This window comes from Phyllobates terribilis, unplaced genomic scaffold, assembly GCF_046119375.1.
Source record: "Phyllobates terribilis strain yellow unplaced genomic scaffold, ASM4611937v1 Scaffold_1__5_contigs__length_1240528914, whole genome shotgun sequence".
NCBI classification, from domain to species: domain Eukaryota; kingdom Metazoa; phylum Chordata; class Amphibia; order Anura; family Dendrobatidae; genus Phyllobates; species Phyllobates terribilis.
In genome coordinates, this window is record NW_027362761.1 from 972,418,590 (window position 1) to 972,433,431 (window position 14,842).

Here is a 14,842-nt window from a genome sequence, read left to right on the forward strand (position 1 = left end):
GTGCTGCGGTTTGGGGAACATTGCAGACCTTCTACCAAGCGTTTTTTAAGCGTTTCTGCAGTGGAATTACCGCTGCTTAAACGCATAGTGGGCACACAGCCTATGACCTTGCAGTTGCGAGACTAATGAGAATTGATAACTTTCATAGTGGCCTTGGCTTGTCGGCACACACCCCTAGCAGTGACCATTGCTTAGAAAGTGGCAGGAGCTACTATTTTTAATACAAAGCTACAAATCCCCTGCTTCCCTTCACAAAGTCATGGAGCTAAATTATACTATTTTGACAGCTTTGCCGTCTACCATTTACACATTAGATCCACAGAAAGTATGAGGCCTACAAGCTGGGGGCTGTCATAAGAAATAAGGTGGGATTAGGGCTTTCCATGAGTGTACATGCAAGCTTATAGAGGTTTAGAGATTTCATCAGGGAGTGGCCCTTTGCAGTCAAACAATATGACTGCATAACAGAAAGGCACTCAGTGCTGTCCCCACTTAAACCGAAAACATATCAAAAGGCAACCAAAATGTCATTTCTTGCATTGCTTCTCCATATGAAGAACTGAAAAATACCTTCTGACTCTGGGGACAATCCGATTCATCGGAGGCTCCATCTTCCTGTTGGTCGTAGGCTGGCCCACCGAGGAGCCGGATCCGTTTCTCACACTGCTTTTTGGCAACAGTCAGCTGATTGATGTACCTTTTCATATTGCGCGCTCTCAGCAGATCCGCTTTCATGGCTGCTGTCTCTTTGCCTTTTGAGTCTATTGATAAATCATTAAAAAAGATCAACATCAACTTTGAAGTCAATGTAAATGGAAAATGGCGAAATGAATTACCCTGAACTTAAAAAAGCAAAGTGAAAAAACATGAATTTGTCACTGATTGCAGTCTGAACCATCTGCGCTCTCCGACTCCATTCACTTATAAGTACAGTGTAAGAGTACAGCGCCACATATTGCCTCTGGGGGGCGCAGAAGTCTACGGTCACATAAAAGGCTAATGAGGAAAAACAGGTATATATTAAATTAAAAAATAAAAAAAAAGGTTCATAAAATGAGATTACACCTGATCAAAAGTACCAATACATATAAAACTGGAAGGTCTAGAATGAATATCGACCTATGTGTGTAATGTTGTGGCCTGATACACAAGGGTTAGTCTGGTCTTATAACATTTTACATAAAAACAGGATTTGAACAGCAGTTAAGTTTCTGATGACATTCGCGTTAATGAACTTGGATCATCTTTCTGCAGCCTGTGATATAACTTGAGCCACTTTTGTGATCTAAATTATAGCGACTCTGTTGGGCCGTGCTAGGCCATGCTTTGTCATGCTAAGTTCCACCGAATTTTTAAAAAGTTGGTGTAAAAACGTTAAACATTACATAATTTTTGTACAACTATGCAAACTGCAACTTTTCTACTCCAGATTTCTTGCAAAAAGGGTTTGATAAATTGGCCCCCGACAGCATAAAGTTAGAGTAGACAGCCTTTACGCTCCAGATCTTTCACAGTTGTTCTTGCTGGATGATAAATCTAGTACGTCGTTACGGTCTAGTCTGTTTACATCATTAGGTCTCTGTCACACGTCCGGATATTTCCGGTACTGGAAAGACCAGTACCGAAGATATCCGTGTCCATGTGTATGATACGTGTGGCAACCGTGTGCCGCATCAGTATCACACGTACCGGCGCCTGGGAATCAGCTGTACTTTTAGCGCTGTTCCCAAGCGCCGGGTGCTGAAAGCAGCCCACATCATTGTCCCCTGACAGCACTGAGATCAGCGCTAGTGGGTGCACAATGTTGAGAGTAGTACTCGGCTCCTGATGTCTCTAAAACCTGTAAAACTAACAATAAAATAAAAAAAATCCTTATACTCACCTGCCGGAGATGAAATAAGTGTCCCACGCTGTAATCCATCTGACCACACACGCTGAGGAGCAGAGGAGAATGACTCGCTCAAGCGAGCGGGCCCCTGAGCTGCGCTTCAAGCCACCGCAGACACTGATGCAGAATAGTCGGTCAGATGGATTACAGCGTGGGACAGTATGTCGGACAGGTGAGTATTATGGTTGTTTTTATTTTTTATTTTTTTTACAGGAGACAATGGCTTCAGGGAATTAGGTGTAAAGGTGAGTATAATGTGTTTTTTTATTTTATTCTTATCTTTACACTTGGAGACAGAGGGCGCTGAATACTACTCTCAACATTGTCCCTTGATCAAGCTGATCTCAGTGTTGGCAGGGGACAATGAGGAGGGCAGCGTTCAGCACCAGTCGCTTGGGAACAGCGCAAACTGTACTGCTTATTCCCAGGAGCTGGTACGTGTCACACGGATGACATCCTAGTGTCGTCAGTGCGCACATGTGCGGGAACTTTGAATAGGTCTACGTGTGTCAGCGTCTCCAGTACTTGTGGAAACTGATACCACACATACTTGAAACATGGACACGTGAAAGACCCCTTAGTTGGCTTAATTTGTGCTAAAAACTTGCCCCAAAATCTTGGCACATTTTATTGGGCGCACGATAGGGCACATTCCTTTCCAATAGGCCAAGTTCACTTTCCTGGAAGCCACTTTTCCACATTGCAAAAAATGTCTAACACACATAATAGATAAACTGTAAGTCATAAAAGACTTTTTCACCGCAAATTGCTCCAGAATTCTGGCAAATTTACCTTGCGAAATCTCCCGTATTATTTGCATAGGTGTTGTTGAAGTGAAAATGCACTTTGGTGTTTGTCATTCACAAATATGTAGATTACTGCAGGAAAAACATAATCCAGTCCCATCTGCATCGCTTCTCCACTGCTAGAGCTACAGTATTCTCACTGAGTCACACAGATCTGCTGTGTGGGAATGGGACACAAATTTAGCACTTCAATCACATTGCAATTGTAAACTATTCTGAAACAGATATTTCAGAAATAGTCATGGTGAAAAACATCTGAAAAAAAGATTTATCAAGAGCTAAACATTAATGTTGGGGTATTTTCACATGTAAGATTTTTGATGCACTTTTTTGCATGAAGAAAAAAGATACAGACAGGCTGGAAAAATGGAGTGAAAATTACACGTTTTGGTGATAACTCATTCTGATCTCAATGGGAAAAAAAACTGTAGTTAAAAGACAAAGGATGGACATGCTGTATTTTTTAAGCTCACCATAAGGTCAAAAATTGCAACTCAAAAAAACTTTCAGATTTTATAAATCTCACTCATTTTTCTGTTACTGTAAAAGGCTGCAATAGTGCCAAAGGGGAAAAAAATCAAATGGAAATAGTAAGACTGTACAGCTGTGAGATTTAAAGTGGTTGTCTGTATTGAAAAGTAAAAGAGAAAAAAAAAGTTAATATCTTAAAAAACTATCCCCCTATCACTACTGCTCAGAGGCTTCCCAAGTGACTGCTCAATCACTCAATCGCTGGAGCAGACAACGGTCGGCAGAATGGCTCACTATTAACCCCTTGGAGAGTCACTGCGCATGCACGTCCGAAGCTCAATTCATCCACTGGGCCCAGCTTTTTTAGGCAGCCCATAGAGAATGAATGGAGCGGTGATCGGGAATCTGATGTGACCCTCCGTTTTAGAATGGGAATAAAAGTGCCACAATCTGCAGATCAGTAACGGTGCATTTACTCTAAAAGATTAGCATTTAATAACGCTCATTTCACAATTATCTTGTAGTGTAAACAGGCTGCCGATCACATGATGAACGATCAAAATGCTCGTTCGTCGGGCGAAATGATCTTTTGTGCAACATAAAAGTTTGTTCTCAACAGTGCACTGTCCTGTGTAAACAGGACTCGCATTGCCGAGAACCATGGCAGCCTATGTGCAGAGCGATCTGTTACAGATTGCTAAGTGCACATTGTTTATGGTGGTCTGGCTGTGTGAAACAGTGGCCGGCACATGTAAATAGGACCTTAAAGGGAAGATCCAGGACTAAGCAAAAAAAAAAAAAAATCTGTCTAAGCATTAACAGCCAGGTAGTTGCAACCTACCTGTCTGTTGTGCCCGACGCCATTCTCCACTGACACAGAGCGATTCAGCTGCTCTCTGTCAACAAAGCAGCACTTCCTTGCCCGGGCTACTCTGCTGACAGGGCAGGACTGCTGGCGTCATGCTCATTGACAGCCGGCTCCCCCAACTCAGCATCGCCGATCCAGCTGTCATTCAGAAACCGCTGATTTGTTGACATGATGTCAGCGGAAGTCGCTGAATCACGGGTACGAGCGTCAGTGACCACTCTGTGCCGACGGAGAACGGTGACAAGCAGAACAGGCAGTCCACCTGCCCATTAGTGCCCAAAGTCCCAGATATCCATTTTAAGTTATCACCGATCCCGTGGATAGGCAATAATTTGTTTTCACCAGATCACTTTTCTAAAGATTTTCCTTTTAATTCTGCTTGGTTCAGGATTGGAGTCACACATGGCAGTTAGAGATGTGTTCCCTCATTTTATCTTTTCAGTATTTTATTAAATGCCATCCCGGTAAGTCGCCATATCCTATCTGCAGGCATACAGCACGAATACTGTTTGGTGTGCTGGAAAATACAGGTTATTGCTTCACACAGCAGCTAATAGTTGTCATAGTGAATATAAATATAGTAGGATCACGCATGACCTCCACTCATCCTCGGCTTCTAGCTATTTGCAGTCTTTGGTACGTGACTTGAACACTGACTCCACAGGCAGCCTTATCTCACAGACTGGTGGCCATGTGAGCACAGACACTGCGTCACACACATCTGATTATGCAGAGCTCCTCTCCGTTCTCAGAAGACATTAATCAAAGAGACTTTCCTGAGAGCAGAGATACTCTGCTGAACTGGTCGTGTAAACCACAGATGTATCGTACAACTTGGAATTGTGGAGAGTTTTTCATTAATGTGTGCTGCCATCCTGCTCAATGTCCACAACCCGCACAGCGCCACCATCCTGCAGACCTCTGCATTACATCTGCTTTGAGCTCCTATCACCTGACGCAAACAACTAACTAGATGACGGCTCTAGAGAGATCACTCGTTTATACGATTTTTTTTTTGTTAACTGTTCTTGCACTGGTTGCAGCTTTGCAAAAAAACAAAATAACCACACACTGTCAATAACAATCAATATTCAATTTACACTCAATCTCGACCAATCCATTTGGAAGCCATATGTCGCAAGACTCCATCCTAAAGTCCAAGGTTCTGACCAATGGACTGCTAATTCCAATGTTTAAAGGGGTTGTCCACTACTAGGACAACCCCTTCTTGAAAAGCAATTCCAGCAAGGTGAATGAGATTTCTGAAATCTCCTGCACACGCTGCTTATTTTTTCCTTGGAGATTTGAACCTTCAAATGGTTTTTCAAGTCTGCAGCTCAGTTGTTTCACCGTTCTTCACCCATTCAACTGCATTTGAAAAAAAAAAAACACAAGTAAGGCTATGTTTACACATTGCATTTTTTCAGCTTTTTTTCTGCAGCAAAACCGGATCTCTTGGCAGGAAAGAAGCTGCATCAAAAATGTAGGTTTTGGTGCGTTTTTCAGGATCCCAAAGTTCAGCTTTGCTTCCACCACAGAAGCATGAACACAGGTTACCAAAGCAAGACATATGTGAAACCATATTAACCAGAATTTCAAAAGCAACAGTGGGGGGAGGTGAATTGTTCAGGAATAGTTTACCTAAGACACTGGCAGTGCATTGAGTTTGTATGACACTATTTACTTTCACACTATGGTCTGCCATTCAGTTGCTCAGGCATTTTTCAATTTCACACCTCCCTGGGCCAGGTATTGTTCAATCTCACACCTAGCTCAGCCAAGGTTTACTCCTCTACACATCACTAATTTAATTAAACTCTCCTAATAAAAACTACCATCTCAGTGACCAAGACAAGATGATAAAATCACAAAAATAAATGTGTTTCACATACTGTTGTACTTGCTTATTTTCACTAAAAAAGCTGCAAAACTTGATAGCTATGTTCACCCTAGGCATTTTTTCAGCGTTTTTCCACTACCCATTACTTACAATGGGTGAAAAATGTAAGTAACCAGTAATTGTAAGTAAACCAGTAAGTAAAAAATGTAAGTAAACCAGTAATCAGGAACCAGTACCAGGCTCTCACGCAGGAGAACCATGAAGAAATACAGCAAAATAAGACTTTGCCAGCAATGAATAACCTTGTAAGCCCTCAGAATCCTCCTGGATGGAAAAAGAAGAATGTTGTGAAGAAAAAACGGAGAGTGGTGGTCATGGGGGATTCCCTGTTAAGAGGAACAGAGGCCGCTATCTGCAGACCAGACATAACCTCAAGAGAAATGTGCTGTCTTCCAGGAGCAAAAATTAAAGATGTGTCTGACAGGATATCAAGACTCTTCAGACCTACAGATCACTACCCATTCCTGCTAATACATGTGGGGACAAATGACACCACAAGAAAGGACCTGGTAACCATCTGCAGTGACTTTGAAGACTTAGGCAAGAAAGTGAAAGAATTGGGAGCGCAGGTGGTCTTCTCATCCATCCTCCCAGTGGATGGCCATGGAACAATGAGGTGGAATAAGATTCTACAGGTGAACAACTGGCTACGTCGATGGTGCCGTCAACAAGGATTTGGATTTCTGGATCACGGAATGAATTACCTATACGATGGACTACTTGCTAGAGATGGGGTGCACCTTACGAAGACTGGAAAACATGTATTTGGAAGTCGCCTTGCTACACTCATCAGAAGAGCTTTAAACTAGAACAATGTGGGAAGGGAAGCAAAAGGCCAGAAAAAGCCATACAGCTGACAAATACTATTGAGATCTCTGCTACTGGAAGTGGAAAGGAAGAACAAAGACAAAACAATTTAAATAATAAAAATATGGGAGGAAGAGAAACCAATCACAAACTAAAATGTTTTTATACAAATGCACAAAGCATGGGCAACAAACAAGGAGAATTGGAACTACTAACGCAGGAAAAGGAATATGATGTCATTGGAATCACTGAGACTTGGTGGGACGATACACATGATTGGAATAAAAGGCTAAAAGGATACAACTTATTTGCAAGAAACAGACTTGATAAACGAGGAGGAGGTGTCGCATTGTATGTTAGAAAAGCGTATATCTGCACAGAGATTGAAGCTTCAGAGACTGGGAGTTCTGTGGAAACTGTTTGGGTAAGAATACAAGGAGAGAACAACGGAAAGGACAAGATTGTAGGCATTTACTACAGGCCACCTGGGCAAGCTGAAGATATGGATGAACTCTTTATGTATCAAATGACCAAGTTCTCCAAAAAATATGACGTAGTGGTCATGGGAGATTTCAACTATCCAGACATTTGTTGGGAATCTCTCTCAAGTAAAACTAACAGGTCAAGCAAATTCTTATCCTCTCTTGCTGACAACTTTATCTTCCAAAAGGTAGGGGAGAAAACAAGGGGATCTGCTACTTTGGATCTAATCCTTATAAACAGGGAGGAAATGGTTGAGGAGGTAAAGGTGGCTGGGACCCTAGGAGGCAGCGATCATGCTATTATAGAATTTTGGATAACTAGAGGAGGAAGACATGTGAAGACTCAAACTTCAAGGTTAGATTTTAGAAAGGCAGATTTTAAGAGACTCAGAAAGAGAATAGGAGGGATCCAATGGCTGGATGTCCTTAAGGACAAAAATGTCCAGGAAGGATGGGAAATTTTTAAAAATGAGATTCTCAAAGCACAATCGTTAACAATCCCGAAAAGTAGGAAGAATGGGAAGCATTTAAGGAAACCAGGATGGATTAACACAGAACTTAAACACATGCTAAAAAGAAAGAAAGAAATGTTCATTAAATGGAAAGAGGGAGGCATATCTAAAGAAGATTATAATGCAGTCTGCAGATCCTGCAGGGCACGTATCAGGTTAGCTAAAGCTGACAATGAATTAAGGCTTGCAAGAGATGTCAAAATCAATAAAAAAGGATTTTGGGGGTATGTCAAAATTAAAAGAAAAGTCAAAGATGCTATAGGATTTTTACAGGATGAAAATGGAGAAATGGTAAGAGAGGATGTTGAGAAGGCCGAACTTTTTAACTCCTATTTTGCATCTGTTTTCTCTCAGAAAGAAAATGTAACATCAACTGATCTTCACTGTCCTTTTAAAGGAATAGAGGAATCCAAGTTATCTGTAAACAGAAAGATTGTGAGGGAATATTTAGCTAACATAAATGAGTTCAAGTCTCCAGGTCCAGATGAATTACACCCCAGAGTACTGAAGGAGATCGTAGAAGAAATTTTAGAACCACTCTCCATAATCTTTGAAAATTCTTGGAGAACAGGAGAAGTCCCAGAAGACTGGAGAAGAGCAAATGTTGTTCCTATCTTCAAAAAGGGGAAGAATGTGGACCCAGGGAACTATAGGCCGGTGAGTCTGACTTCTATACCAGGAAAGATCTTTGAACAAATTATTAAACAACATGTATGTAAGTACATGGATAAGAATGAAGTGATTAACCAGAGTCAGCATGGGTTTGTAACTAACAAGTCATGTCAGACTAACTTAATTTCCTTCTATGACAGAATCACTGACTGGGTGGATCAGGGAAATGCTGTAGATATAGTATATCTTGACTTCAGCAAAGCATTTGACAAAGTATCTCACACCATCCTTATTGAAAAAATGACCAAGTATGCAATGGACCAGGCAACTGTTAGGTGGATTCATAACTGGCTTAGTGATCGGACTCAAAGGGTGGTTGTAAATGGCTTCACATCCAGCTGGATGAATGTCTCAAGTGGGGTACCACAGGGCTCCGTCCTGGGACCTGTATTGTTCAACATCTTTATCAATGATTTAGATGAAGGAATTGAGGGTAAACTGATTAAATTTGCTGATGACACAAAGCTAGGAGGGATAGCTAATACTAGAGAAGAGAGAGAGAGGATTCAAAAAGACCTAAATAAACTGGAGCAGTGGGCAGCAACCAACAGAATGGTTTTTAACAGGGAAAAATGCAAAGTACTACATCTGGGCAATAAAAATGAAAAAAGCATATACAGAATGGGAGGAATAGAGCTAAGCAACAGTACATGTGAAAAAGACTTAGGTATACTAATAGATCATAGACTGAACATGAGTCAACAGTGTGATGCAGCAGCAAAAAAGGCAAATACAATTCTGGGATGTATTAACAGAAGCATACAGTCTAGATCACGTGAAGTCATTATCGGTCTCTACTCCTCTTTGGTCAGACCGCATCTGGAATACTGTGTACAGTTTTGGGCACCACATTTTAAAAAAGACATAGACAAACTGGAGCAAGTTCAGAGAAGAGCGACCAGAATGGTGACTGGTCTGCAAACCATGTCCTATGAGGAACGGTTGCAGGATTTGGGAATGTTTAGCTTGCAAAAAAGAAGACTGAGAGGAGACTTAATAACTGTTTACAAATATGTCAAGGGCTGTCACATTGTAGAAGGATCATCTTTATTCTCATTTGCACAAGGAAAGACTAGAAGCAATGGGATGAAACTAAATGGGAGGAGACACAGATTAGATATTAGAAAAAACTTTTTGACAGTTAGGGTGATTAATGAGTGGAACAGGCTGCCACGAGAGGTGGTGAGTTCCCCTTCAATGGACGTCTTCAAACAGAGGCTGGACAGACATCTGTCTGAGATGATCTAGCGAATCCTGCTTTGAGCAGGGGGTTGGACCAGATGACCCAGGAGGTCCCTTCCAACTCTACCATTCTATGATTCTATGATAATGCTGAAAAAAATGCAGAAAGAAGGGACATGCTGAAAAAAATGCAGAAGAAGGGACATGCTGAAAAAATGCAGAAGAAGGGACATGCTGAAAAAATGCAGAAGAAGGGACATGCTCTATCTTGCAAAAAAACATGGAAAGCACAAAATCCTGATATAAAAAAAACAAGATGTGTGCATGAGATTTCTGGAATCTCAGACTTTACTGGTACTGCAAAATGCTGCTGCAAATTTGCATAAAAAAATGCTGAAAAAACTGCAATGATAACTGAGGGCAAAAACCAGCGTATTTTATCTGCTGCAAATACTCAACATGTGCACATACCCTAACAGCATACCTCCCAAGTTTTGAAGAAGAGAAAGAGGAAAAGAGGCAAATTTTAGCCACGCCCCTGGCCACACCCAAATCCACGCCCATTTAACATTTGTTTCTCCACAGGCAGGAGGAGTTGTCACAGGGGCACTGATAATGAGGGGCATATCAGCAGAAAGCCCTGATCCCCATTCCTGGTGTGCATGCCCCCCCCCTCACACCCAACCCTGGTGTGCATGGCCCCCCCCCCTCACCACCCAACCCTGGTGTGCATGCCCCCCCCCCTCACCACCCAACCCTGGTGTGCATGCCTCCCCCCCCCTCACCACCCAACCCTGGTGTGCATGGCCCGCCCCCCTCACACCCAACCCTGGTGTGCATGCCCCCCCCTCACACCCAACCCTGGTGTGCATGGCCCCCCCCCCTCACCACCCAACCCTGGTGTGCATGGCCCCCCCCCTCACCACCCAACCCTGGTGTGCATGCCCCCCCCCCTCACCACCCAACCCTGGTGTGCATGCCCCCCCCCCTCACCACCCAACCCTGGTGTGCATGCCTCCCCCCCCCTCACCACCCAACCCTGGTGTGCATGCCTCCCCCCCCCTCACCACCCAACCCTGGTGTGCATGCCTCCCCCCCCCTCACCACCCAACCCTGGTGTGCATGCCTACCCCCCCCTCACCACCCAACCCTGGTGTGCATGCCTCCCCCCCCCTCACCACCCAACCCTGGTGTGCATGGCCCACCCCCCTCACCACCCTCACCACCCACACCACCCACACCTGGTGTGCATGGCCCACCCCCCTCACCACCCACACCTGGTGTGCATGGCCCACCCCCCTCATACACCCAACCCTGGTGTGCATGGCCCACCCCCCTCACACCCAACCCTGGTGTGCATGGCCCACCCCCATCACACCCAACCCTGGTGTGCATGGCCCACCCCCCTCACACCCAACCCTGGTGTGCATGGCCCACCCCCCTCACACCCAACCCTGGTGTGCATGGCCCACCCCCCTCACACCCAACCCTGGTGTGCATGGCCCACCCCCCTCACACCCAACCCTGGTGTGCATGGCCCACCCCCCTCACACCCAACCCTGGTGTGCATGGCCCACCCCCCTCACACCCAACCCTGGTGTGCATGGCCCACCCCCCTCACACCCAACCCTGGTGTGCATGGCCCACCCCCCTCACACCCAACCCTGGTGTGCATGGCCCACCCCCCTCACACCCAACCCTGGTGTGCATGGCCCACCCCCATCACACCCAACCCTGGTGTGCATGGGCCCCCCCTCACACCCAACCCTGGTGAGCATGGGCCCCCTCTCAGACCCAACACTGGTGTGCACGGCCCCCTCTCAGACCCAACCCTGGTGTGCATGGCCCCCTCTCAGACCCAACCCTGGTGTGCATGGCCCCCTCTCAGACCCAATCCTGGTATGTATGCCCTCCTCATCCCCAGTCCTGATATACATGGCCCCCCATCACTGCACACATGAAAAAAATAAACAATTCTACTCACCTTCCTTCCTCTCCCCTCTGCTCCAGCGCTGCATCCTGACTGCCTGCAGCTCATGTCAGCATATGAGCAGCGCATGACTTCACTGCCATGCGCCCTCAGATGCCGAGGTGAGCTGCGGGGGATTTTCAATCTTCTCCACGCTGGGACTATGTGCGTGGAAAGGAGTGAATAGTAATTCTCCTTAATAGCGCACACAGCAGCGGCCGCGCTCCTGCTGCGGTTCAACTATCCTCTGTGCCCGCTACTAAAGAGAATGAATATTCACTCTTCTCCACGCCCATGGGAGTGGAGATGGGTGAATATTCATTCTCTTTAATAGCGGGCACACAGGATCACGGAGCTGCAGCAGGAAGCCGGTGGCTGCGATTGACATGGTGCGCTATTAAGGAGAAAGAATTTTCACTCCTCTCCACTCTCATGGGTGTGGAGAGGAGTGAATATTCATTTATTTTAGCAGCAGGCACACGTGGTAGCTGCAGCTGTCGGCTACTATCTGTGCCCGCTGCTCCACCGCCGCAACCCACCCCAGCACCCACAGCAGGGAGAACAGCTGAGCCGTGAAGGGACGCAGGGCTGAGCCCTCAAAAAGGGACTAAGCCCTCAAAAAGGGACAGTCCCGCGGAAACCGGGACGGTTGGGAGCTATGTTAACAGGTTTCTTCTAAAATAAGAAATTCTGCCAGCCCGAGGCTCCGAATGACGACGGCAGAATATCAGCTTTTTGTATGAGGAAATAGACACAAATGCTAAACTGATGTCCTGGGTTTTGTGTAGTGCGGCGCCCTTCATGACTTCACTGTTCCTTGTATTATGGACTAATAAGTAGTAATTGGCTGCCCGATCTGGCGCCCCTCCCAGTACACAAAGCCGGGTTTGGTGGGTGGTGGGTGCCATTAGAATGCGCTGCGGTAACCAATTGTGTTGTGACACCTATAAAGAATAATCAAACTCTAATAAAGACTTGGTGGAAAGTCCTCCAGTGACTAAGAGCCAGGTGTAAAGAGGTACACCATGACCTTACTGCTTAGAATTACTGTGCCAGAAAAAACACAATAGTGCATGAATTAATACAATACAAACACTGTTCTCCACATTATGGTTTAGACAAAAAACCTCCCAGGAAACAGTTGGATAGATTGTTTCAAAGGGTTATTCCCATCTCAAAGATCCTATCCCAATATGTAGCAGGGGTATTAATATTAGCAAATACTTCTAATTAGAAATGCAGTATAGTTTTTCTGATTTGCTATGTCTCTTTCTTCATATACATGCATTGCAGGAGCTTGGATATCCATGGTTACGACTACTAGCAACTAGCTGTCACTATATCAGTGGTCGTAACCATGGATACCCAAGGTCCTTCAATGCCTGCATATGAGGAAAGAGACATAGTGAATCTGAAAAACTATACTACATTTCTAATTAAAGATATTTGCTAATATTATTATTACACCTACTACATCTTGGGATAGGATCTTGGAGATGGGAATATCTACTTTGGCTGCAGTTTGTTCTAAAAGACAAAAAAAACACACAACAAACCAAGCTGTACTCCTCTTCCCCAGGTCCACCGGTGAGTCTCCGCCGCTGCTCCTGATGCCTGGCATTGGCTGCAGCGCTGACGTCACCTTGCCATCGCAGCAGCCAAATAGTGGACTTATCGGTTCTGCCAGTGAAGACAGAACGCCATTTAGAACAAATTTAGGCAACCTGTCACATCATTTTTACAAAGGGAAGTGGTGTATGGGTGTATAGGAGCTTGTCCCCCAATATAATTTCACTTTTTTTTTGTAGAGATGCAAATCAGTCTTGAGAAATCATATGCAGATCAAGCTGGAAGTGATCGTATATACAGTAGTAACTTATTGTTTGATGCTTCATATGTATCAAATAACAATAAAAATAATTTAAAAAATACATAAAAAACTTTTGCCCTATATTCTGGCTAGGGATAAATTTAAACTATGATCACAAGTTGCTCTAAGGTAAATTATATTGTCCCAAATTGACTAAAACTAAAATAAAAGTTAGCTTTTTTTCACCCTCTTATATTAACATTTTTTTAATAAAATTATGGGATAGGGGATTACTTCCTTCTCCTTGGGGGTCCAAGTGATGAGGTCCTACTGATACCGAGAACCGGAATAGCCCCGTGTCAATGGAGCAGTGCTCGGCCATCTCTGGCAGTCTTATTAAGAATGAATGGAGCGACAGTGCGCAGAACCAGCCATCACTCCATTCACACAGGGCTCTTGAGATCGGTGGGGGTTCCAGAAGTTGGAATCCCAGCAATTACGACATTATCTCCATCCCACAGATAGGGGATAACTTTCAAACTTAAGAATACCCTTTTAAGTAATTTTTTATGAGATTTAAATGAAAGCTAAGTTTATTCTAGTCTGGTCATTTAGGGGGCATTTTTTGCCTATGAGCAGACGTAATACGTATTATCACAAATATCAGTGTGTTGATGTATTCAGTTACTCTGGAGACTGAATAGAGGCGTATCTCACAAAATTAGAATATCAAAAAGTTAATTTGTTTCAGTTCTTCAATACAAAAAGTGAAACTCATTATATAGAGTCATTACAAAGTGATCTATTTCAAGTGTTTATTTCTGTTAATGTTGATGATTATGGCTTACAGCCAATGAAAACACAAAAGTTATTACCTTAGTAAATTAAAATAATTGACAAAAAACACCTGCAAAGGCTTCCTAAGCCTTTAAAAAGGTCCCTTAGTCTGTTTCAGTAGGCTCCACAATCATAGGGAAGACTGCTGACTTGACAGATGTCCAGAAGGCAGTCATTGACACACTCCACAAGGTCCCAGAGTTCCAATTTTCATTTGGAAATCAAGGTCCCAGAGTCTGGAGGAAGAGTGGAGAGGCACACAATCCAAGCTGCTTGAGGTGTAGTGTGAAGTTTCCACAATAAGTGATGGTTTGGGGAGCCATGTCATCTGCTGGTGTAGGTCCACTGTGTTTTATCAAGACCAAAGTCAGCGCAGCCGTCTACCAGGAAATTTTAGAGCACTTCATGCTTCCCTCTCCTGACAAGCTTTTTGGAGATGGATATTTCATTCTCCAGCAGGTCTTGACACCTGTCCACACTGCCAAAAGTACCAATACCTGGTTTAAAAACAACAGTATCACTGTGCTTGATTGGCCAGCAAACTCGCCTGACCTTAACCCCATAGAGAATCTATGGGGTATTGTCAAGAGGAAGATGAGAGACACCAGACCCAACAATGCAGACGAGCTGAAAACGGT

The 14,842-nt window shown here is 44.2% G+C and overlaps 1 protein-coding gene across 2 annotated transcripts in view; it reads right to left on the reverse strand.

Moving 5' to 3' along the window:
- SNX25 (sorting nexin 25) overlaps positions 1-14,842 on the reverse strand; it is a 308,205-nt gene that overhangs the window by 94,181 nt on the left and 199,182 nt on the right. For both annotated transcript variants that reach the window (XM_073642554.1, XM_073642545.1), the window contains exon 7: positions 571-761. In XM_073642554.1, the coding sequence (XP_073498655.1) occupies positions 571-761 (191 nt within the window). The remainder of the gene's footprint in view (positions 1-570; positions 762-14,842) is intronic.